The sequence below is a fragment of the Heliangelus exortis genome, chromosome 22, assembly GCF_036169615.1.
Source record: "Heliangelus exortis chromosome 22, bHelExo1.hap1, whole genome shotgun sequence".
In the NCBI taxonomy this organism is placed as follows: Eukaryota; Metazoa; Chordata; class Aves; order Apodiformes; family Trochilidae; genus Heliangelus; species Heliangelus exortis.
In genome coordinates, this window is record NC_092443.1 from 7,666,608 (window position 1) to 7,690,164 (window position 23,557).

General features: G+C 50.9%; 2 protein-coding genes across 9 annotated transcripts in view; one reads left to right on the top strand and one right to left on the bottom strand.

The window, feature by feature from the left end:
• Positions 1–17,234, top strand: LHX6 (LIM homeobox 6). 6 transcript variants are annotated; one of them, XR_011730215.1, is made up of 11 exons: positions 60–210; positions 704–844; positions 1,000–1,182; positions 1,278–1,399; positions 6,920–7,140; positions 9,191–9,291; positions 9,381–9,476; positions 11,130–11,304; positions 11,964–12,059; positions 13,545–14,232; positions 14,459–17,234. XR_011730215.1 is itself a non-coding variant. In XM_071765708.1 (10 exons), the coding sequence occupies exons 1-10, from the start codon at positions 133–135 to the stop codon at positions 13,625–13,627; spliced, it is 1,296 nt and encodes a 431-aa protein (XP_071621809.1). In that variant the 5' UTR covers positions 1–132; the 3' UTR covers positions 13,628–17,234. The 6 variants fall into 6 exon arrangements, 4 of the variants coding, with proteins under 4 accessions (XP_071621809.1, XP_071621806.1, XP_071621805.1 ...); XR_011730216.1 differs by having other exon boundaries at positions 14,508–17,234; XM_071765708.1 differs by having other exon boundaries at positions 1–210; positions 13,545–17,234.
• MORN5 (MORN repeat containing 5) overlaps positions 16,443–23,557 on the bottom strand; it is a 14,587-nt gene continuing 7,472 nt past the window's right edge. Inside the window, exons 5-6 of one of the 3 annotated variants that reach the window (XM_071765709.1) lie at positions 17,805–17,920; positions 16,443–16,548 (exon numbers count right to left, since the gene is read on the bottom strand). In XM_071765709.1, the coding sequence (XP_071621810.1) occupies positions 17,841–17,920 (80 nt within the window). In that variant the 3' untranslated portion in view covers positions 16,443–16,548; positions 17,805–17,840. Of the gene's footprint in view, positions 17,712–17,804; positions 17,921–23,557 lie in introns of all 3 variants that reach the window. The other 2 variants (XM_071765711.1, XM_071765710.1) reach the window with 2 other exon arrangements.

The window sequence follows — 23,557 nt, forward strand, 5'->3', positions numbered from 1 at the left end:
GGGGGGAGCCGCTTCCTGCCCGGCCCGCGGCCGCCCCCGGCGGGGGAGCGGGGCCGTCGCGGCTCCCCGCCCTTCCTGCCGCGGCCGTGGGCACGGAGCGCGGCGGCGGGCGGAGCGGGGCGCGCCCGCCCCATGCACCGGAGCCATGAGGGCGGGCAGCAGCCCCCGGGCCCGGGCCGCCGTGCCCCGGCCGGCGCCGAGGTGGGCAAGGTGAGCGCTGTCGTCGGGGCCGGGAGAGGGGCCGGGTACCGCGGGGGTCGGTACCGGGGCCGGTATAGGGAGCGGGGCCGTTCTCTGCCTTCCGCGCCCGAGGGGAGGATTTTCTATCCCGGCGTTTTCTGGGGCGTTTTGTGCTCGGCGGAGGGAGAGGGGGAAGAATTTCGATTTTTAATTACTACCATTAAAAAAATCAAATTTGCAATTCTTTGGGTGGCCTGATGGATTCCCTGATTGACAGCCGGAATTGACACTCTGGGTACCTCTTATCTCGGGCATTTACGGCAATTTCTAATTGCAGGTAGTTTGTGGGGTTTTTTCAGCGCTTTGGCTCGCATGGGAACCGAGCGATTACTTCAAGAGGCCCGGGTTAAGTGCAGGCAGGGAGAGAATTCAATCCACATTCAAATTGCTTCATTAAAGAGACGCAGCTTTTGTTGCAAAGGATTTAAATGGCCACTAGAAAGTTCTTATTTATTGTTTTGAGGCGGTTTATATAGGGTGCCCCGCTCTCGCCCGGCGCATGGAGCCGCAGCCTCCTTCTCCCGCTCTCTCCCGCAAGGTGATGCCGCCGGAGCCTCTGCCCAAGGGGAGTGCGCGCTGCCTCGACCCGCACACCCGCACCATGGTAAGGGGGGGCCGGGCGCTGCGGGGACCAGCCGGGACCCGTCGGGCCGGGGGGCTGCAGGGATCTATGGGGCCGTAGGCTGCGGGGATCCACCGCGCCGAGGCGCCCGGGGCTGGCTGACCCGGCTGACGGCCCCGCGGCGGCTCTGCCCCCAGTCGCAGCCCGACGGGGACCCGCTGCCCGGCACCTTGGAGAAAGAGGACGCCCGTTCGGCACCCAGCACACCCTCCACACCGTCCGTCTGCTCCCCGCCATCCTCCTCCTCCTCCACGCCGTCGGCCGGCAAGAACGTCTGCTCCAGTTGCGGGCTGGAGATCCTGGACCGGTACCTGCTGAAGGTGAGCGATGGCGGGCGGGGGACGGCCCCGGGTGTCCTGGGGTGGTCCCGGGTGTCCTGGGGTGGCCCCGGGTCTCAGCCCTTTCTCTGCCGCAGGTGAACAACCTCATCTGGCACGTCCGGTGCCTGGAGTGCTCGGTGTGCCGCACCTCGCTGCGGCAGCAGCACAGCTGCTACATCAAGAACAAGGAGATCTTCTGCAAGATGGACTACTTCAGGTAGGGGACACGGGCTGAGAGGGGGGCGGCTTCACATTGACACCCCCGTTCCGGAGGGGGCTCCTCGCCCGGCTGCTGAGGGGCCGGGGCCGCTCCGGTGCTGGCCGAGAAGGTTTGGAAAAGCCGCCGGCTCCCTGGAGCAGACCGACGGGGAAGCGTCCCCTCGGGGCACGGGGCGGGAGGCACCCCATAGGGTGCAGCTGCACCCCCAAAGGTTTTTTTGACCCTTCTCCTGGCTGTCGGGGTGCCCGTGCCCCCTGGTCGGGGCTGTGCGGGCCGCCTGAAGCGCCTCGGCACCGCGGTGCTAAACGTGCGGGCGCTGGTTCAGCGGGGACTGCGCGGAGGGAATGGTCCCCTCGCCTGGGGCAATGCCGGGCCGGGCTCGGGCCGGATCCGCACCCCCGGGGGAGCGTGTCCTGCTGCTCTCGGCTTCTTTTAGGTATAAACCTAAACCCGCGAATTTTCCCCTAAAAGAGCAGTATCATGGAATGGAGGATCGTGAGCTGCTCCCTAGGGTTTAACCAACTCTTGGAGCTTCCCGCTCTGACTTAGCCCATCTTATCAGGATGAGGCAACACTGTTTGCGCCATCGGGAAAGGGAACCGCGGGCCGACAACGGGAATGACCCGGGCGAGGAGCGCGGGTTGTCGGCAGCATCCTCCCGCCGTGGCGGAGCGGCTCGGGGCTGCCCTGGGCAGGACAAAGGTGCCCCGGGCAGGGCGTGCTCGGCAGGAAAAGCCTTTGGGATTTCTCTGGCACTTTTTATTGTGAGGGTCTCTAAACGTTTGCTAAGTCGCGTCTGAGACCTTGTCCCAGCCGAGCTCGGTGCCGCCGCGGGTTGTGCAGAACAGAATCCGGCCCCGCGGCTCCGCGTCCTGCCCTCCTGTTATTATTATTATTTATTAAACTGCGATTTTGGGGTGATTTTGCCAAAATTTCCTTCGCTCTTAGCAGAAAGGTATGGGGAGATCCGCGGTGCCCTTGTGTTGCTTCAGGGCACTTTCAGCGGCTTTCTTTAATTAGAAACCGCTCCGATGCCATTATTTATTTATATATATACATGTATATGTATATATATATATATATTTTTTTTTTAAGAGTGGACGTTTTCAAAGCCGGTTTTACAGTATCGACTGGATCTCTAAATTGCGTTTGAACAAATCCAGCGAATAACATCTGTTAAAAATAATTCTATTTCGTTCTAAGCCCCTGAGCACCGGTCTCGGGGCTCTGCCCGTCGGTACCGGCGGTGCTGAAGGAAAACTACAACGAAAATCACCGAAGGCGCTGCAGGACGCTCCCAGTTCCCGGGTAGCTGGGTCGGGGGGCGGGGGAGCTCCGCGGCCGCGCTTCCCACTTGTCTTTTCGTTGAAAAACATAGGTTGGAAATTTTTTTTTTTTTTTTTTTTTTTTTTTTTTTTTTTTTTTTTTTTTTTTTGTGGTTCGCTGTGCGGCTGGAGTGGCAGAACTCGGAGCCGGGCTGGTGTGGGTCCGTCATGCTCCCCCCCTGTTCCCCGCTCCATCCCCCTTGTCAGCGGGGCTCACGGCGACCCTCGGCCGAGCCCCGGTGCGGAGCCCGCGGGGGCAGCGAGCAGGGGTCGCCCCCACGGCCGGGTTGAGCCGCTGCTGCTGCTGCCGTCGGGGAGGGTTGGGGCAGACTCTCCCCTTGTTGCCTCCTGGCAAACCCGGCTTGGGGGCTGCTCCATTCCCCTTCTGTGCTCAGCCGGCCCCCGGCAGCATCCTGTCCCCCAGCTGAGAGCCTGGACTTGTCAAAGGATAAATCTGATTCTCGAAATGGATATATGTTTTGTTTTTTTCTAAATTTATTGTTGAAGCGTGTGGTTTTGTTTGCTGGGTTTTATTTATTTGTTTTGGTTTGGTTTGGTTTTTTTAAGCAAAGCAGAAATCCCATCATTCTACGTGTGCATCTTTGAAGCCAAGTCAGATGGGAAAGGGCGGTGGGATGCGCTCCACATGGAGCACACGGGCGGCTGCTTTTGCAGCAGCGCCAATTTCCCTGGAGCTGGGGCTGTTCGTGGGCACCGAGGCTGGGAGCTGCCAGCCTTGGGCCTCAGGCACTGCCCCACGGGTGTGTTTAGGCCTGGTCTGTCTGACCTTCCCTTCCCTGCTGAGGCGAGGGGCTGTGTAAGTGCTGGCGCTGCCGCGGCTCCGTGGCCTCGTGTGCGTTTTTAAGCAAACGCTGCTGTTTCCTGTGTCTTGTCAAATAATTGCATTTGGCATCCAGGGCTGCAGCACTTCGAGGAGAACCAAATTAAAATTGGAGCTCATGGAGCAGAACATTGTGTTCCCGGGCAATGTGAGGGCTGCTCACGGCCAAGCTCCCACGGCTGTGGCTGCAGGGAGGACTGAAGTGATCCTGATGTGATCTTGGGGTGATCCCTGCTGGGGCCCCCGTGGCTCCCTGCCTCGATGTACAGGGCACACACGTGTGGTGTCACTGGCCCTGGTGTGTGTCCTTGGGGGCTGGGCAGCAAAAGATCTGTGCCATGGGTGGCCTCTGTCACCTCTTGCTGTCGTGTCCATCTGGGACAATGCTCCTGCTCGAGCATCATGGCTCAGTGTGGAATGGACTCATTGGGACAACTCACTGCTGGTCTGCTAGGCGATTTGGAATGATGTCTGGAAGCCACAGCTGACTCTGTCAGCTGCTAGGGGTTTCCTACAGAATGGACTGAGGAGGGGATGGGAATGTTTGGAGCTGTGTGTGGACCTTGTCTTGTCCCTGCAGGCAGGGGTGGCCAGCAGGGCTCAGGGAGTTGTGGCAGCCAGGTTCAAGAGGCATGTGAGAGCCAGGACACACCAGGGCATCCTCCTGCCTCTGCTCTTCCCATGCCCCAGATGTTGTGGTCACTCCTGGGGAAGGCAGGATGAGTCTTTTTGGGATGAGTCTCTCTGGAACGAGTCTTTCCTGGTAATGTTGTTGGCAGTTCCCATCTCCCAGCTCTAACCATCACGGGGAGCAGGCAGCATCTGCTCACAGGCCACACACGGGGCACAAACCCATGGCTCTGGCAGATGTTGGTGATGTGTCAGCCTGTGCTGCAGTGCTGGGCTTGGGGAAAGCCTCTGGTGCTGCATCTCCTGCTGCAGCACACTGCTGTCCCCATCCCTGTCCCTGCCAGGAGGGTGTCAGGAGCCACAGGAGTGCTGGGCCTGCTCTGGGCTCTCACTGCCCTGTGAGCTCAGTGAACTACAGTCAGTTGTATTTTTAAGCCGTTTTTTCCAGTGGTGATGGGACAGCCTGCCCACTGGCTTTTCTCTCCTTGTTTCTGTGTTGGTGACAGTCCCTGTGGTGATGGTCCCTGTCAGGGGGGGCAGCAGATGCCCATTTTCAGCCCCATCTCAATTTGCTTTCTGCAAACCCCAATCCCTGCTGCAGGTGTTGGCCAAGAGCTGCAGCCACAGCATCTGCAGCTGCAGTGCCGCAGCCCCTGGGCCCATCTCTGGCTGCTGAGTGCTGCTCATGCAGTGGCTCTGCAGGGACAGTAGCACCAGCCTCTGGCTGCTGCAGCCCCAGAGTGTCCCTGCCCTCAGCATCCCCTGCCCTGCCAGCCTGGGGGACACTGTGCCGTGGGGCTGGGGCCACCTGGGTGTCTCCCCCAGATCCCGGCTGGTGTGTGATGGTGATTTGTCACCTGTCCTGCACAGTTCCTCAGTTCCCCCCCGGTCCTGGAGGCACAGGGACAGGGACATGCCAGTCCCTGTGCTGTGCCCCCCCTGCAGCAGGCTGGAATTTGAGCAGGGAGCACCAGTTCCCACGTATTATTAGCTCGGGATCGCCTGCCCCTCGTTTGATGCCGTTCAGCAAGTACGACTGTTTACATAGCACATTGTTCAAAGTAATTCAATTTACAGGAATGATCTTTATTTCTAAATAAAAAATTAATACAGTTCTTTTGTTTGTGCGTTTATATAAACTAGCTGGCACAAAGTCAGTTTACAGTGTTCCCATCTGAAGTAAATTAGTGAAGTCTCTTAGCTAAGTCTCTGTATAATTTCAGAACAGAAATGTCCTCTCTAAGGCAGCCCGGTTTTGCTTTGGGTTTTTGTGGTTTGGTTGTTGTTTGGTTTTTTTTGTTTGTTTTTTTTTGGTTTTTTTGTTTTGTTTTGTTTTTTTTTTTTTTTTTTTTTTTTTGCGGGGGGGAATGTTGTGTTTGTGAGGTTTTTTTGGGTTTGGTTTTTTTTTTGTTTGGTTGGGTTTTTTGGTTTTTTTTGGTCAGCTATGGTCAGGCTGAAAAATCGAAACCTTTCTTCTCCTCCCAAATAGTTTTGCAATTAGTAATTCCAGCACAGGACAGTGTTTCTGCATCTCGCCCAGCCTGGGGCCGGGCAGCGCGGCTGCGGTGACTGTCGTGGCTCTGGTGGCTGACCAAGGGCTCCTCCATCGCCGGGGCTGCTACGGCCAAGCAGAACTGAGCGGTTTTTGGTGCGGGGTTTTTCTGTGACTCGGTGCAGCCGTCTCTTCTCTGTGTTTTGTGCCTGTGCTGAGCGACGCTGGGACCACTCGGGCCGCTCCGCTCCCCGGCTGGGGCAGGGGCAGGGGCTGGGGGCCGGGTGGGAGCCCCCGGCAGCCCGTGGTGGGTGCAGGAGGGAGTGCGGCAGCTGCCATCGGGGCTGTGTGGGTGCCAGCACCAGCTCTGCAGTAACAGAGGAGATGCTCGCTTCTCCCCTGCTGCTCTTGCTGCCGATGCTCGTTGCGCTTAGTTTTTGAAGCAGCAGCAATCCTCAAACGCAGAAGCCAAACCAAGGCTGTGCCTGGCCCTGCCTGCGCTGTGAGCAGCACCTCCCGGCCAGTGCTGGTCCACGCAGGGCTGCTGGGGCCACGTCTGCTGCTCCCCACGAATTGCCTTTTCTCAGCAGAAATGCTTTGTTGTGTTTACGGTGTTTTTGTTTGGTTTGGTTTGGCTTTTTAGGTTTTTTGTTTTGTTTTTGTTTGCTTGTTTTGTTTTTTGTTTTTTTTCCCAGAAGCTTGTGCTAACGCCCAGTGCCCATCCGGGGCTCCTGGCCCTCTGGCTCTCTTGTTGCCTCTTCATTGCGTTGAGCTGCTTCCCAGTGTAGCTCACTCTGGTGCAATCACCATCCTCTTGCAGTGAGGAGACTCCTTGTAGGAGGAAAAAGCAGATGCATGTGGCTGTACGTGTGAGGAGAAAACACATGGTTTGATTTATGGCAACAGGAGAGAACCAGCTCTGACACAGTTTCCATCCCGGTCTGACACTGGCGGTTATCAAAATAAAAAGCCCATGGGCTCAGAGGCTGATTCATGGTGCTGCATCACCCTCAGCCCTGTCTGGAGCTGTGGGGCCACAGCAAGTCACGTCCTGCATCGTGGGGGAACAGCTCCAGCGCGATGGTTTCGATGCGGCTCTTTCCCAACACGGGTGTTGTGGGGTTTGGGCTGGATGGGGTGAACGATGGGGCCCGCAGCAGCACCCATGTCCCGGTGCTGTGCTGCCTGCCTGCACCCTGCCCTGACTCTGCCTCTTCTTCCCCCTGCAGCCGGTTCGGTACCAAGTGTGCCCGCTGTGGCAGGCAGATCTACGCCAGCGACTGGGTGCGGCGAGCGCGGGGCAACGCCTACCACCTCGCCTGCTTCGCCTGCTTCTCCTGCAAGAGGCAGCTCTCCACTGGTGAGGAGTTCGGCTTGGTGGAGGAGAAAGTGCTGTGCCGGATCCACTACGACACCATGATAGAGAACCTCAAGAGAGCAGCAGAAAACGGTAACGCAGCCCCAGCGCCGCGGCCTGGGCCGGGGCTCATTGCAGGGTGCCAGGGTTGGTCCTGTTATTGCCAAAAGGGAGTGATGGGTGGCCCTGGGGGGGAGCTGAACATGAGGCCCTGGGCTAGCAGAGGGCTCCTGGGGGTGGTTGGCGTGCTGGCAGAGCCCGTGGCTCATGGGGGATATGTGCTGTGGGCAGTGCTGGGGATGAGCCCCCAGCACACCACATGCAGACAGTGAGGAAGCCGCTGGGATTTTGGGGCTGTGAGTCATGAATCCAGAAGGTGGGAAAGCTGGCGGTCAGACAAAACCTTCCCGTCATTTTCCACCCACCCTGCCCGCCCAGGGACACGCCGTTCCCAGCTGGACTGCGCCATGCCACGTGCTGCCGTCCCCACCGTGAGCCCATGGCCAACCTCTGCTTTCCCAACCCAGTCCTGCTGCCAGCGGGGCCGGGATGGTGACACTGAGGTCACACAGGCAGCACCCTGCTCCCCTCGGGCACAGCCCAGCACAGGGGGATGCACAGAGGAATGGATCGGTGGGGTTAGCCCAGCATGGCGAGTGGGGAGGCCATGGCCATGCTGTGCCAGGGCTCTCCTGCTTTGTAAAGTGCCTGAGGTGTGCTGGTGTGGGCAGCTTCCTGGGCTTGGTGCCACAGGAGCCCTGATGTGCCTGGGGCAGGGACACTCTTGTGTCTATGGGAGTGATGGCTGCAGTGTCTGTGGGCTCCTATCACATGGATGCTGTGTGGGCAAGGGGAGTTCTGTCTGGGGATTCTCTGCAGCTGCAGAGTCACCAGGGAAGTGTCCAGGGCCACCTCCAGAGCTGCAGTTGCTCTGGGGCTTTACCCTGGGCTGGGTGCCCTTAGTGTCCTTGGTGGCCCGTGCTAGTGCTTGGTGGGCACGGGGAGGCAAACGCCATGTCCTGGCCCATGAAGCATGTGGAAACCATTAACAACCTGACACAGAAATAATCAGTGTTTCTGTTTACAGTCTTTGAGTAGAGGATGAAAATGGAGTGCCCAGTCGGGTTGGGAGGGTCCTGGCTTGAGATGTAGTTTGCAGCATCTTGGTCCATATGGTCAGCTGTTGTGGAGGCATGAGTGAGGTGGTGGGGAGAAGGAAAGGAGAGCAGGGAGAATGGGGAGCAAGGATGGAGGGGGAGAAGCCTCAAGGTCTGGAGGAGCAGGCTGGTGCGAAGATGGCAGGGTCTGGTGTGAGGGTCCTGCAGAACTGTTCCCCCAGCTGAAGGCTGGAGCAGTGGGTTTGTTGGTGTGGGCTGATCCCCTTGTGTCTGGGCAGTGTTGGGACACATGGTGAGTGTCCTGTGTGTGTATCTGTCTGTGTGTCCCCTGGCTTTGAGAAGGGGATGGGATTGCTGTGGGGAGCTGCAGTTGCTGTGGAGCTGGAGGGCCACGCTTCCCCCCTCCAGTAATTACCCAGCAATTTCTTCTGCACATGAGGTTTTACACACAAGAAAAATAAACAGATGTTGCTGAAGTCAGAGTCCCATTCATCATCCTAAAAGAACAAGTCAAACTATATGAGAAAGTCCTTCAACTCAAGCCAAGACAATCACAGCCCGGTCCAGCTTGCAGAGCCAGTGCTGGGCTGTGCAGGCGCATCCTGGGAGCGGGGCGAGCGCCAGCGCCTCTCCAGCATCCTCCCTCATCCATCACTCCTCGGTGCTTCACCCGCACTGCCCAGAGCAACCACAGTGGGTATGAGGGACCCCAGTGCTGGCCACCCCCCTCCCGTGTGGCTGTGCAAATGTGACAGGGCTTGCCACGCTGGAGAGAGAGGGGACAGTGTCCCCCGGTGTGTCCTTGTTAGTGTGGGTGCTGCACAGAGTGTGGGCACCCCGAGGCCTTGGGATTGGGGTTGCTCCTGCTCTGGAAGCCAGAGGAATGTGGTGAGGAAAGGAGCAGCTGGGGTCCCGGGGAGCAGCCACGTCGGGGCTGTTTTCCTCTGGTTTTTGCAGTCATGGCACGCAGGGAGACCGGTGAGCAGGGGGGTTTCTGACCCGTGGTGTGGGGGTCTCTCTCGTAGGCAACGGGATCACGCTGGAGGGGGCTGTGCCCTCGGAGCAGGACAGCCAACCAAAGCCGGCCAAGAGGGCCCGCACCTCCTTCACCGCTGAGCAGCTGCAGGTAGTGGGGCTGGGCCAGGGGGCGGGGGGGGAGCTGAGCTACCCCACCTCACCCTCACCCTCACCCTCTGTCTGCTCTCTAATCCCCAGGTCATGCAGGCACAGTTTGCTCAGGACAACAACCCCGATGCACAAACGCTCCAGAAGCTGGCGGACATGACGGGGCTCAGTCGGAGAGTCATTCAGGTGAGGGACGGGCAGGGTGCAGCACCACGGGGCCCCACGGGGCTCAGGTCCCACGCGTGGACCCCAGCACTTGCCACATTCAGCAGCTCTGTGCTGCCTCACGGGCGTGCTGGCTTCACCAGGTCCCAGAGCGATGCCAGCACTGTCCTTCCCTGTCTGGCTGGTGGGGTTTTGTTTTTCCTTCTGATAATACAGTGAAAAAAACCCCAAACCAGCCCCCGCCAGCCCCGGTAAGCAGCAGGCTGGGGAAGCTGCTGTCGGTGTGCAGCCCTGAGCTCCGGGCTCTGCCCGGGCAGCAGGTCCCATCCCCAGCATCCATCCATCCCTGTCAGAAGCAGGCAAAGCTGGGTGCTTCGGGAAGGGCTGGCATTGAAAAGTTTAAAGGAAAAGGGGTTTTGCAGCCCCAGGGTAGCAGGAATGTCGCCTGCATGTGCTGGTGAGGAGGGAAGGGAAGGGGTGCTGCAGAGGCTGAGAGAAATGTCCCCTCTGCAGCTCCCTGCAGAATGCTCAGCTCTGCTCTCTGGTGACATTTATACTTGTCCCTTTAATGTTCTGCTGACATACTTTCTGTGTACAATAAAACCATGAGCGATTGAAATAATTTTGGAGCTTTCATCTGGGATTATTTTGCTAACGACGCATCTAAATTTTGTGTGTGAAAATCTGGCTCCAGCCTCAGTGATTGAGGTTCTTCATTTAGCTAAAGATCAAGCAGCCTGCACACTGGACTATTTTTTGTGTGGATATTTTTTAAAGGCGCTTTGAACAGGAAACAATTTGTCAAATGCTTAACGACTGTTTCCCTCTCTGTGGTCCAGCATGCACGGCCTTAGAGAGCCTTGGAGGAGATTTTTACTCCCAGCTATCTTACAAAAATTAAAGGATAAGAAAGAAATCACCACATTAGCACAGAGCCCCCCTCCATGCACGTTTTAACTCTAGGATGTAATCCCCTAACTGGTCCTTTAGTGAGAAGCTGTGAGATATGGTCTGAGGGCTCATACCTGCTGGTCAGGGGGCTGGGACCCCTGCAGTACTCTCCTTTCTCAGCTTTAGTCTGCTGCTGATGTGGTTTTTGAATACAATAAACCACAAACGAGTAAAACAATATTGATTTAATTGTCCTTAAAGTCACATCTCCTACTCTAAGCTTTTTCACTTGGTTTTCTTTCGTCGCTAATGCTCACATGTTTCCCAGCTGATCCCAGCTGTGCTTTTAGACCAGACTAGCTGAGGCTGATGGTTTAAATCTAAATAAGACCTCCTTAGGTTGCTCCTATCATTTGTGATCAGTAAGGTGAGATTCTGCATCACCTTCTCAGGGTGTTTCACTCCTGTAATATTACCAGTAACAATTAATATAACAAAGAATGGTGTTGGTTTTGACCAAAACCCATTCATAGCAGAGATGCTGCTTTGGGCACCCTCATGTCTGTGCAGACTCCAGACAAAACTCTTGCTTCAGTGAGTGTAAAACAGAGCTATGGAAGCCAGTGGAATAATACTGAGGCATTTCAAGAGGGCAGATTTCTAAATCCGATTTCTTTTTTAAGAAATATTTGGGAGCGACACCCATCACAGGGGCTTGGAGAGGGACCACGCTTCAGTCCAGCTGTCTCTCCACTGATTCAGGGTTTGCTGCTTTTCTTCCAGGTTTGGTTTCAAAACTGCAGAGCCCGCCATAAAAAACACACCCCCCAGCACACGGTGCCCCCCTCGGGAGCCCCCCCACCCCGCATCCCTTCCTCGCTCTCCGATGACATTCACTACTCCCCCTTCAGCAGCCCCGAGAGGGCCCGGATGGTGACACTGCACGGATACATTGAAAGTAGGTGCCAGCTCTGGCAGTGGGTGCTGGGGGGGGAAAGTGGGGTGGTGGGATGTTCCCTGGGAGGAGGTGGTGGCACAGAGCCCTTGTCCTGTGGGTGTGTGGCTGATACACGTCCTCCTCTTCCTCCTTCTCATGGTCTGATGGACTTTGGGGTTTCTTGAGGGTCCATTTTTTGGAAAGCCCAGGTGAGAGCAGGAGAGAGGGGGCTGCTGCAGCTGCTTTCCCTCATTATTGTATCCCCAGGGTTTTACCTGCCTGGGTCTTACCCGGCTTGTCCTTGGCTCTTTTTGTGTTTTCTTTGTCATGGAGAAGAGGTGTGAAAGTGTCCTTTTGAGCTTGGTGGTCAAGTGGTCTCCTTCCTGCTCACAGGATCAGAGTTTCTTTCTCTCACAGTTGCCAAGTGCTGGTGAATCATTTACAAGTGAGGGGCAGCTTTGGTCATGCCTGGACAGAAGTTTTGGCTCCGTGACTCTTGTGAGGCTTCTCTCCTCCCTCGCCCTCATGGCTGTAGCCATCCCTGGCTCCTGCTGCCCCTCCACTGGTCCCACTGGGTACCCATTTTTCAAGGCATGTTGGGAGCTGCTCCCTGGTGGAAGCCTGGCCGTGCCGGGGTGTTGTTTGTGATAACAGAGGCTGAAGCCTCTTCTCATCCACAGGTCAGGTACAGTGTGGACAAGTGCACTGTAGACTCCCCTACACTGCTCCACCAGTGCACCTCAAAGCAGACATGGAAGGACCACTATCTAATAGGGGTGAGAAGGTAATTGTAGTCCCTGTTTCAGGCTTTGGGCTCAAACCTCAGCTGTAGCAAAGATGTTTGTGTAACATCACTGCTGCTGCTGTCTCCTGTCAGCATCACTGCTTCCCATCACCTCTGGCAGCTGCCACCCCCTCATGTTTCTTTTCTTAATTGTGGTGGCCCTAGATTTATGTACCAACTGTTGGCCAAAATGGCATCATTTCATTCTTCACTAACCCCTCCAGATGCTGTGATGCCCAATTCCTTGCCTCCATTCCCCTCCACATCTTGGGGTGCAAAGAGCCCCTGGCTGCTGAAGGTGGGGCGGGGGGGACTTTAGCCTGTGCTGGCTCCCCAGTTTTCCATGAATTAATAAGCCAGATTAATTTCTTGGGGTTTTCAGTATTGCTTAAAACAGTAACAACTGCTGTTACAGTATCTGAAGTGGGATGCTATTTCACAACTTCTGGACAGCAGACAATAACTGCTGGTTGATATTTTTCTGTTCAGCATTTCCAGTTGCTGGCTGCTCTAGCACAGCTTACTGGGGGGCAAGACTGCTGAAATATGCCTAGGCTTATAAGATTTTATTTAGGATCACAATGTAAGTAGCTTTATTTTGAGGAAACACCAATCCTTTGGCAACTCTGATTGGTTTTAGCTTTCATCTTTCCTGGTAGAAGTTCTCAGCAGCTCTTTTCAGATCTCCCTGTTCAGTGTGACAGCTGCAGATTATTGAGCTCGGTTCCGATCAGCACAAGCAAGGGCACAGCCAAGTTACTTTCTCAGTCTAAATGCTACCCTTTTGTCATGATATCTGCACAGCAAGCTGCAGAGTTTTTAGAAAATCTGATACAGTCCTGGTGCTGTCAGAGAAACTTCACTGTGACTGAGATGCAATCATGGTCTGGCAGCTGCTGCAGAACTGGCTCCTCTGGACATGGAGCTGCCCCCAGCCAGCTCCAGTTCAAACCACCACTTGCATGTGGAATTCCTGAAACGTGAAGCAGCCACTTTTTCCACATCCAGTGTTTTTGAAAAGTAGCAGCATCTGAGATTCTGGGAAAACACAAGTTAACACTGCATCTGTGTTTCCCTCTGCCCAGGGGGCACCCCTCTGGCTCCTCTTTGGGTACCCAGCACAGAGAAACAAGCTGGGACCAGCTCAGCACTGGAGGAGGGACAGACAGTGCCTTGGCAGAGCTGTGAGTTGGGTGGTTTGAGGGAGCCTGTGCTAAGATGCCAGTGAGGAGGATAGAGTCAGAACCTCTGGTACTGGTCTTCATCTTTCTTGGCAGCTGCAGTGTCCCAGAGCAGACACATCACCTGCTGCTCTCCGTGTCCTGCCTGGCACACTGCAGTGTCCTGGTGAAGGTGTGCCTGGAGCTGCTTCCATCTCCCATATGTCTGTTCTGTTAGTCCCTGCAACCCCATTTCCATCACGAGGGCCGTCTGCCTGGGAAAGCAGCTAACTCTTGGCTCCCGTTTTTCCCACTAGGTCATCCTCTTTCAGTACTGACTGCACAGACCCTTCCCCATCTGCCCATGGGGCTACCAGCACCACTGCCCCTCAGCCGCTGAATCCCAGCATCCAGCCCGAGGCAACTGGTGTCCATCACACAGGAGAAACTCAGCTTCAGCATCCTCCGTTCTTGCCACTGTGCAGCACCTGACATCCAGCATCCTTCCTCCAGCAACACTCTGTGTGTGTGTGTGTTGAGTGCAGAGTTACATTTTTCACTTGTTTCTTGTGGACTTGTAGAACGACCGTGAGTCTCTCCAAGGCAATGCCAGTTCCAAGCTGGTGACTCCACTGTGCTTGCAAACCTTGCTCCCAGTCCCGTGGGAATACGAACAAACCAGGACACGCTGAGCCTCAGGGGGGGGTCAGTGATCACCTCTGAACATAAAGGCAGGAGGAATTTATGTGGTTTGGCCTGATTCTCTTTTTGCACCAGTGAAGCGCTGTCGGTTCCTGGACATCCCTCCTTATTTCCACTTGCATGTGTGAAATCTGAAATGGGCTTTTTTGGCTCAGGGAATCAGTAGATACACAGACCTTCCTGAGCCAAACCCACGGGTAGCTGAGACTCCACTAAGTGGAAAACATGATGCCAGCTGCACATAGGCAGTTTTTCTTCCTCCTCAAAGTGCTTTAGAATCACATGTCCTTTGATCACTCTAAGGTAAGTAAATCTTAGTGGTTTTTTCCCCCTGCTTTATAGGAGGGGAAACTGAGATGTCCTAAACTGAGCGGAACCGTGGGGTTTGGTGGCAGAGCCAGGATTAGCACTCTGAAGCTTTTGGTCGCTGACTTGTTCTTAGAGCACTGAATCTCTCTCTCCTCTCACAGCCATCTGCCAAATCTTTTATTTTCATTTTTATTTTTTACTCTTGTTCTTTATTAACAAGCTACTTTATTTCCTTGGACTCATATTGGATCACAAATGGGTGATTTCAGAACGTGTCTACACTGAACTCTCAGACACTCCATACCCTGGGACCGGAAAATCCTCGATGCAAGATGGCCAGGAATGTGTAGAAATGTTCTGCCCTGGTGTGGACCCGAGTTCAGTCAGTGGAAACAGTGGGGTGGAAACTGGAAACCAAGGCAAATCCAGTGGTAAGGCCAGCAGGAATGGGTGCTGGCCAAGTGGACAGCAACGTGATGGCCAAGTCTTTGGTCTGGCAGCCCCTCCACAGCCCCCTCTGCCCCCCTGATGTTCTCCCTGGCTGTCACTCTTGCCAAATCCTGGGAGGAAGGCAGAGCCCAGGACTGGGGCAGGAACCTAAGGGCTGGTTGCAACAGCAAGGGAAGTGCTCAGCAGTCTGGCCCCACACCAGGAAAATAACTCTGAAATGATCCTTCACTGATGGTAATAACAAAAAGTAAACAAGTAACCTTTGCCAGCCCTTCTCAGTTTGCACCGAGCCAAGAGCAGGTCTGTCATGAAGCCTCTCCATGCAAGCACACGGGTCTGTCTTGCTGCTAAGTGTCTGGGAGGCCACATCTCCAAGAATGTGAAACCCTAGGATGAGCCAGAGTCAGCGCGTAACGTGACCCCAGGAGCACAGACAGGAACCCACCCCTTCCAGAACTGCTTTTTAAAACACGTATTTTTCTCTCTGGGAGCTCCTGGATCAATCTCCAATGCTGACACGGGTTTGGCCAGCCCGTGTTGCACACACATGGTAAGCCTTGTCCTGCCAGTGTCACCGAGCTCTGTGTGACAGCCACGGCCAGCAGTGGCTCCAGCCACGTGGGGAGGGCACCGGGCAGGGTGGGTGCCTGTGGGGTGGCCACGGGGATCTCTTGGGTTGGGAAGTAACTGAGTACAAGCATGCAGTGGTGTTTGTTGGAACAAAAATATATTTATATATACATACACATACTCTGTGTGTGTGTGTATATATATATTAAAATATGTATATATATAGGGAGAGTGATGGTAATGCCTTGGACAGTTAGGTCAGTGTTCTGTGTAATTGCAGCCAGCAGCTTCATCCCCATTTTAAAACAGCATTTGAGAGAGGAAATTAAGTCTGCAAAGTGTTGTTGTCATCTGCTGACGTGTGAATAACCATTTCCAGTGCATTGCCAGTGACACAGCACTGCTACATGCCTGACCAGACTAGAGCCACCGTGGCAGAAGTGTCCCCCAGGGAGGGGATGGTCCCCAGCCCCCACGTTACAGTCACTTTTCTCCTTACCCATAGCAGTGACAGGATGGGTGGTCCCGGTGGTGACTGTTGGAGTTTGGACCAAATGGGTTGCTGTGTCCACACACAACAGCCTTGAGATGCTGTGGTTGTTGTCAGGGTCACCGGGCCTGACTTTCTTCTCCATTTGTGCTTGCACATCCCAGTGACCTTTTAGCTGTGGAATTAGTGCCATGAAGGCACAGGTAGCTGTTCTGTGTAGGACTGAAGGAGAGACTCCAGGCTGTGACTTGACCTGACATCCCAGTACTTGAGATTTCCACAACAGTTTTGTTGAGGGAGAAAAGGGTTTGATGCGTTTCTCTTCTCTCTCTCAGTGGTGCAATGAAAAGGAAACTATGAAATATGTACCTGTGAGGTATCAACTTAGTTACTGCTCAAAAAAAAAAAAACCAAAACCCACTTGTGAAATGTCCTGTATCTCATGGTGTTTGAAACCAATCCCACTGGTGGGGACAGCCTGGGTGCTTCCCTCCCAGGGCCGTGGGGTGAGCTGGCCACGCTGGCTGGGCTCGGGCACCTGCCCCCATCAATAGCCAGGAGCAGCTTTGCTAATTCAGAAATCAGGCTCTGTTTATATTAAGCCCAAATTGTTTGCAAAAACTGGAAGCAATTCAGCTTGTGCAGTTTTAGAGCTAATTATGTGTATGGAAAATACTCAACCGTACCAAGAATGTAAGAACTCCTCTAATTTATTCAATACATTGTTTCACAACGTATTTCACACTGACTGTTGCCACTGAACCAAACCTTATCTCAGGTCATTTGCATTCATCTCCTGTCTGTAGATTAAAAAAAAAAAAATAAAATTAAGATCATTCTCATTTTCTTAGTTTATTCAGTAATTGCCAAATGGGTTCTGGAGCAGCAATGCCGACTCCACGCACCCAACTTTTCCAGTTGCTATTTACAAAACCTTTTGCAGACAGAATCCAGTCTTGAAAACCAGTGGAAGGCTTTTCACTCCAGATTGATAAGGTAACTCAGTGTGGCTGGGGTCTGAGAGTGGAGTGGGATACAGTTTAATGACAAATTCTTTTTTTTTTTGTTTGTTTTGGGGCTCGTGCTGGTTACCCCAGTGCCCGAGCTAAAGGTGCTCACACAACTTCCTAGCAGGGGGAGTGGGAACCAGCCCTGCACTGCTACCAGTGCCACATCTGTGGGATGCCAACTCTAGACACAGCAGTTTTATTTCATCTGCCAATCATTTTGTTGTAGCATGTTGCAATTCTGCATGTCTTGGCTACAATGGTTAAAAAAAAAAAAAAAAAAAAAAAAAATTCTCTGAATGAGTGGACAGTCAAGACTGATATTTATTTTAAAAAAGTAAAACTAAATTGTAAGCACTTTTTTGTAAAACCAATGTCTGTTTTGTTACATACTTTTAATGTTGTGCTTTGTAAATGTCTTATTTGTGTAATAAATAAAGTTAATGCAAGTAGAAGTGCTGGCACTTACATCCAGAAAATGATGTAATTCCATTTTATTTTATTTTTAAATACTTTCTGGCTTACTAATCAAGCAGCAACCCACCCAGTTTTCCTCTTTTATTATTTTGTTAAACTCTGGCTTCAGGAGAGTTCAACAAACGTTCGTAGTAAATGGATATAATTTCCTAGTTAGCAAACCAGTCATTAAAGAATACCTCTGGTGTACATTATTACAATGATCAATCAATATCAAAGTACTGAGCAAAAAGAGAGGAAAGGAATTCACCAGGACAGCTAACTAAAATCTGGGAAAATAATGTTGATTAAGATGGATTTGAATGACTTCAACGCTGAATCTGAGGCACTCTTTTTAACAAATTGTTTTCAGGCTTAATAACGTGTGTGTGTACCACACTGCACACCTCTCGGGAAGATTATTGTGAGTACAATCTGCTTTTCTTCCACTGCTTTTTCTCAGCGTGACTGATTAAATGATTATTTCCATTTTGTTTGTGCTGACAAAGATGACAAAAAGATTATATTCCTGTCAAGGGAAAGGGTGAGACAAATGCAGGAGGACAAATTAGATTTATTGTGAATCAGATTACCTGCTTTGGAATATTATTGTCTGGCAAGAACTGTTTTTATGGCTTGGGTTTGCGTTCGGCTGCTTCATCCCAAGCTTTCCGGCAGGTCCCAACAATCCACTCGTGTTCATCATCATCTAAAAGGGAGATAAAGAGAACACCAAATATCACTGGGTCAGGTCTGCTTGTTGTATCACCAGGGTCCTGGTGATAAAAAGGACCAGGGTCCTTTTTATTCTTTGTGCCTATGACTGGATAGATCCATAACAAAGCCATTTTTCCTTTTGAGAAATAAATCCATGTTTAGCCATTGGCATCTCTTAGGACACGTTTTGTTGTAGTTTCTTTAAAAGATTTTTGTGCTGTTGTGTTGGAATTTGTCAAGGCAGGAGATACTGGGGCTATGGCTATGACTCAGATTATTTGTTTGATAAGATTAGCTTGGGCAGAACAATGAGATTTACCCCTATATATTTTATTTTTTGACTTTTTGGCACGGGATGTGAAGGAGGTATGTTGAAATTCTCAGAAATTAAGATACACATTTTTTTTTTAAATTCAGTGTCTGTATTGCTTGGTGGTTTCTGAAAAGTGAAAAAAATCCACAGTCAAACCCTAGGTTCTTGTCTTCCTGTTTTTCCTTTGGTGCTGTTTTTTGAAATGTAGGTTATGACAGGTATGGATAAGCTGATAGAGTGGCTGATAGATGTTTTTTAGTCCATCTTGTGTCCCTTGTTAGTATTCATGTCTTTCATATTTATTCTCGGAGCATAATGACAGTGTGGAAAGAAAAAAAAAAAAAAGCAACAACAATGTAGAGAAAAGCAACTGTCCAGCAGAGTTTGAATATTGTGTTTGATTACAAAAAAAATGAGTTGGCAAATGTTAAGTTGTGGCTTCTCAGTTCCAGGGATTTAAACTGTCTTGTCTCCAAAAAACTGTTTTGCTGCCTTTTTCTTTTGTGTTTGTGGAGGGGAAAAGAGGTCTGTGCAGCAGACCAGGAAAAACAAACTTCAAAAAGCTTTGAAAAAAAATCAAAGTATTATTAAAACAATACCTGTATTTATTTTTATATAAATGAAATGTATTGGAGCTACTTCTTGTGTTTACCACTGTCATAACAAATTCATATTAGGTGCTTGTGATGTGTGCCTCTAACCTGCCTCTTTCTAAATTTTAAGAGGTTTGCAGCAGCCCTTGTCACCTGAAAGAACAGATGATTACAAGGATGGAGCCAAAGGTGCTGTGACCATCACTTGGCACAGCACCTCAACCCAGTTATTTGCACAGCTGCCCTGCACAGCCCAGCTTAGGTAGGTCAAAATCCATTGGGAAAGAAGCATGTTGCCTGTTAGGAGTCAGGTTTTCACGGAGATGTTTGGGCTGTGGAGTTAAAGCAACACAGGAGTGTTTGAAATGCAAAAGGCAGGAAGGTCCTGGGCATGAAGATGTGATCCTCTGAGGCATGAAAATTCATAGGGAGGGGATGGGGCCCATTAGGTCTGATATCACAGGAGGTTTTCTCTTGGAGCCTGCTCTCCAGTTTGCTCTTTGTGTCCAAAGTGCCCCTGGTGCCCACTGACCCTCTTCTTGTCCCCCCTTCATGGGTGCTGGGTGTACCCGTGGGTGCCCATCACAGTGATGTGGGTGGGCTGCAGGACACACCTGCAGTGCCACTGGTCCCTCAGCTCAGTCCCTTGCTTTGATTCCTGAGAAATGGTTTCCCTTTGGACAGGACAGCCAAGTTTGTCTCCTTCTGGGTTGCCCTGAGATGATCTTTTTTATTCCTTGTGCCTATGACTGGATAGATCCATAACAAAACCCCCTCTTAATGGAACCCTTCTCGTTCGGGTATAAACTAGGAGAAAATACATGCTAGGAGAAAAATCTGCTAAAAGGGAAATTAAAAAGATGAGCCTTGCTTAAAGATCACGTAATCCTTACAGAGGCAGAGATTCCCCCTGAGGGCTGCAGCAGGAATGCAAATCTGGTCCTGAAGCAGTCTCAGAAACAACACCAATGCCATAATCAATGTGCTGGCTTTTGTTCTATGCACGAGGTGTTCCAGCACAGTAATGATGTGATCACGTGTGCCTAGGGAGCAGGCTGACCAGCCTTGGCAGCTCTGCCATTTTAGCTGGAATTGCCTTAACTAAAAAAAAAAAAAATAAAAAAAAATAGTTTATCTGAGCTTGGAATAATTGCAAGAAAATGAAACTTTGTCTGTTCCTGCCTTAGTGAAGGGATACACAGAATGTGCATACACTGTACATATGTCACCACTGCCTAGTTGGTATTAGGGACAGATGTATATGGCTATGTCCAGGGAGCAACCCATAGTGCTCACCTGGGGAGCATCCCAAGGAATGCACCAAGAAATGCAGGTGCTGGCTTGGCTTTGGATAACAGGGCTCCAGGGTACCCTTGGATGCCCAGGTTGTTTCTTTCTGCACTCTTGTTTTTCCATAGTATAGGAAAACACCCAGGGCAGGTTGCTCTGAGGATTTCAGCTTCCCCAGACCCATCCCAAAATGTTCATGCCATGCAGCAGTGTCCATAAGCACTGCTGAACTCACACCCAGCTTAATCAGATGTAAAAACTGGACGAGCTGCATGAATTCCAGTTTATGTACGAAAAGGAAAAATAGATGTAATGACTGAATATGCCAAAAAATTAATCAAAAGCAAGTCCCCAGGACTGATGTCCAACCTCACGTGCCCTGCTGCTGGTCCTTGGTCTCAGAAAAGGGAAATGAAAGCACTGCTCCAGCACAGAGAGAAGCCCAGACCAGAGATGAGAATGGCTCCAGGGCTAGCTGTGTGAGAAGAGGCAGGGGAATATGAGAATGTAAAGAGTTAAGCTATGGTAAAACATACTTTTGCTACTCTAAAGAAGACTGGTTGATAATTACTGTAGTTTTAGGGCTATTTGAATCAGTGCAGCTGCAACCTCTTCAGTAGTAACCCCTGAAACAAGACAAACTGGGTTTATTGTACTGAACAAGTCTTAAAGCTCCTCCCTGATTGTTAGTAATTGGCAGCAATGGACTTAACAGCCTCTTGACTACCCTTTTTACACTCTACCTGACTGTGCAGCTAACAATTTAAATCACAGATGCCGATCCTTCTTTGTGGCAGCTGCTTGTTAACTACACGTTCCTCTTTTTCTATCCCTGGCTGCTTCCATAACCCTGCAACACCAGGGTTAGATTGGAGAATCACATTTCATCAATATTTAAAATGGAATTAAACCTTGAAGTTTGATTAATGCTACCAGATAGTGAGTTGTAATTACTATTTTGCAAATTGCAATTGTTTGAATATGTTAATATGATTGTCTGAGCACATCTTCACCTTCAGAAGTAATTTTCCCTCTAAAAAAGATTTGAAAAAAATACAAACTCTTTAATCAGTGGTAAATTATCACCCTGTGCACAATTAGGTAGTATGGGGTTCTTCATGTTGTGTGCTGAATTCTGTGTCAGCAAATTTATCTGTAAAAGTTTATCCATTTTTTTTTATTTTCCTCAGTAGAATAAACATTCATGGAGCAGAGTGCTGAATCGGAACTGTGTTGATATTTGAGGGTAAAGTAAAATGCTTTGTCTGGAAATTTAATTGCAATCTGGTGCATGCCTGTTCAGTTAGTAAGTGTTAACATTATTTCTTCCAAAGTTAGTGAAATATAATTATTACAGTCACGACAGATCACTGAAATCTTGAAATGGAGCAAGAGATAGCAAGAGATCTTAATGGATGAGCTTGTAGAATATATGTAAGTACTGATTGTTTCCTTTGAATTATTTTCTTGCTCCTTAATAAGAAATCAGATCAGTTTTCTAACACCCACAGAATATATTTTGAGTATTGTGGGCCAGATCCTCAGCCTGGGATAATGTCTCTTATTTTTGGGATTAATTCCAGCTATTTTTCTTAGGGAGCCAGAGGCATGCCCAATCCCCAGCAAGAGCATCTGCCCCGAGCAGATGGTGAGCCTGGCATGCAGGTCCTGCTGCCCCATGGTTGGACACTCTGCAGTCACCAGGTCAGTTTGGACAGAGCCTTTTTAAGCACCTATGACCCAACCAAGTATGTTGGTTCATGCTGTATTCCTGTAAGTAGCTTGTTTCCAAATTAGTTCTTGCCAAAAAATGTTGCTTTACAAGTTTTTCCTTGCTTTGGGAGGCTTTAGGGGAAGGTCCAAACAGCAGTGAAGTCCAAGCAGGTGTCTGCCAAACCCATGGTTTGGTGTATTCTCTGGAGCTCACAGCCCACTTAAATCAGGGTTTTTCTGCTCAACAGCAAAATGAAACCACTTGACTAATTGTCAATGCTCAGTCTAAAAGTAGTGGCAGAAGAGACTTCCCCAACTACACACTCCAGATTTATCTCTTCACTGGGATTAGAAACAGCTGAAAAATTCAGGGTGGCCTTGCTCCAGGGTGCTTCCAAGGGATGAGTTGAAAACACACTGTAATTTAGGTGCATTTAATCTTCCTATATTAAATGTATATTGCAAAGTTTAGAATTATTTGCTTCCAGCTATCGTGTTTTCTTATGGAAACCTCAGCTGTGAGAGACTTGTTAGGACTTGGCATGCTCAGGTGTCTGCCAGGATGCAGAGCAGAACTTGTCAGCAAACAGCAGGGCTGGTGTGTAGGCTTTGGGTTTGACCTCTTAACCAATGCATCCCCAGGAAAGCACCCGGGGGTGCACAGGAAGATGTACTGCATTGAAATCAGGGTACTTAGAGGTTTACACAGGGGGAAAAAAACCCCAAACCTCCATTGTTCACCTTAAAAAACCTTGTCTGATGTCGTTAGGTCTCTGTAGTGCACTTGGTAGCTCTGTGTGTTCCTGGTGCCTCAAGGGTTTTGTCTGCACTGGAGGCCTGATGCAAACCCCTGATGCATTCCAAAACTCAGGTCCCTGGGTGAGCTGGGAGCAGAGGTGAGAGCACATCACCCCTGGGTGAGCAGGAGGGAAGCAGCCATCCCCTGGCATGTCCCTGCATCAATCAGGCTCACAGCTCTGGTGTTCCTGGGGACACAGCCTTGTGGGAAGATCTGGGATAATGTCTCTTATTTTGGGGATTTCCACCACCCTGGCTTGGAAGAGAGTGTGTTTACAATAGGCAATCCATGAACAAGAGCTGAGCTTCCTCTGTTTGCAGAGGGCTGAGCACACACAGCCCATTGTAAACAACAATATCACTTCATTCTTTCGCCCGCCTGACTCCTCCCGTCACCCGCAGTGCAGTTTATCATGTTCTTCCACTGCACAATTACAATCCATGTGATAGCATCTCAGGCACGGATTCTGCCTGGCACACCCCTTCCATTTCCACTGTCCCCCCACCCCCAGGTCCTGAGCACCACTTTCCTTACTGCACCTGACCCCACCAACATCAAGGCTGGCAAGAAAATGGAAAATATGTTTTCAATTAACCTTTGCCTCCACCCACAAATTCTCACCCTTCCATTTACTCTTAATTACTGTAATTCCAAAATGGCCTCCAAATGAACTTTCCATCTCTTGTGAAACTTGTTTTCACGTGAACTGTATAGTTGAATATAAACCTATAAGACTTGTCTATAACCTATTAAATGGATTCACAATAGGATGGCCAGCACACAAACAAAGCTGTTGTTCTTGGCATGCCACTCTTTGGAACTGAAACTTTCACAGCTTTCAAAACTATAAGTATTTTAAGACCAGGAAACCACAAGAAACAATATATCTGCAAAAGCTATAGCTACTGAAATGACTGGAGT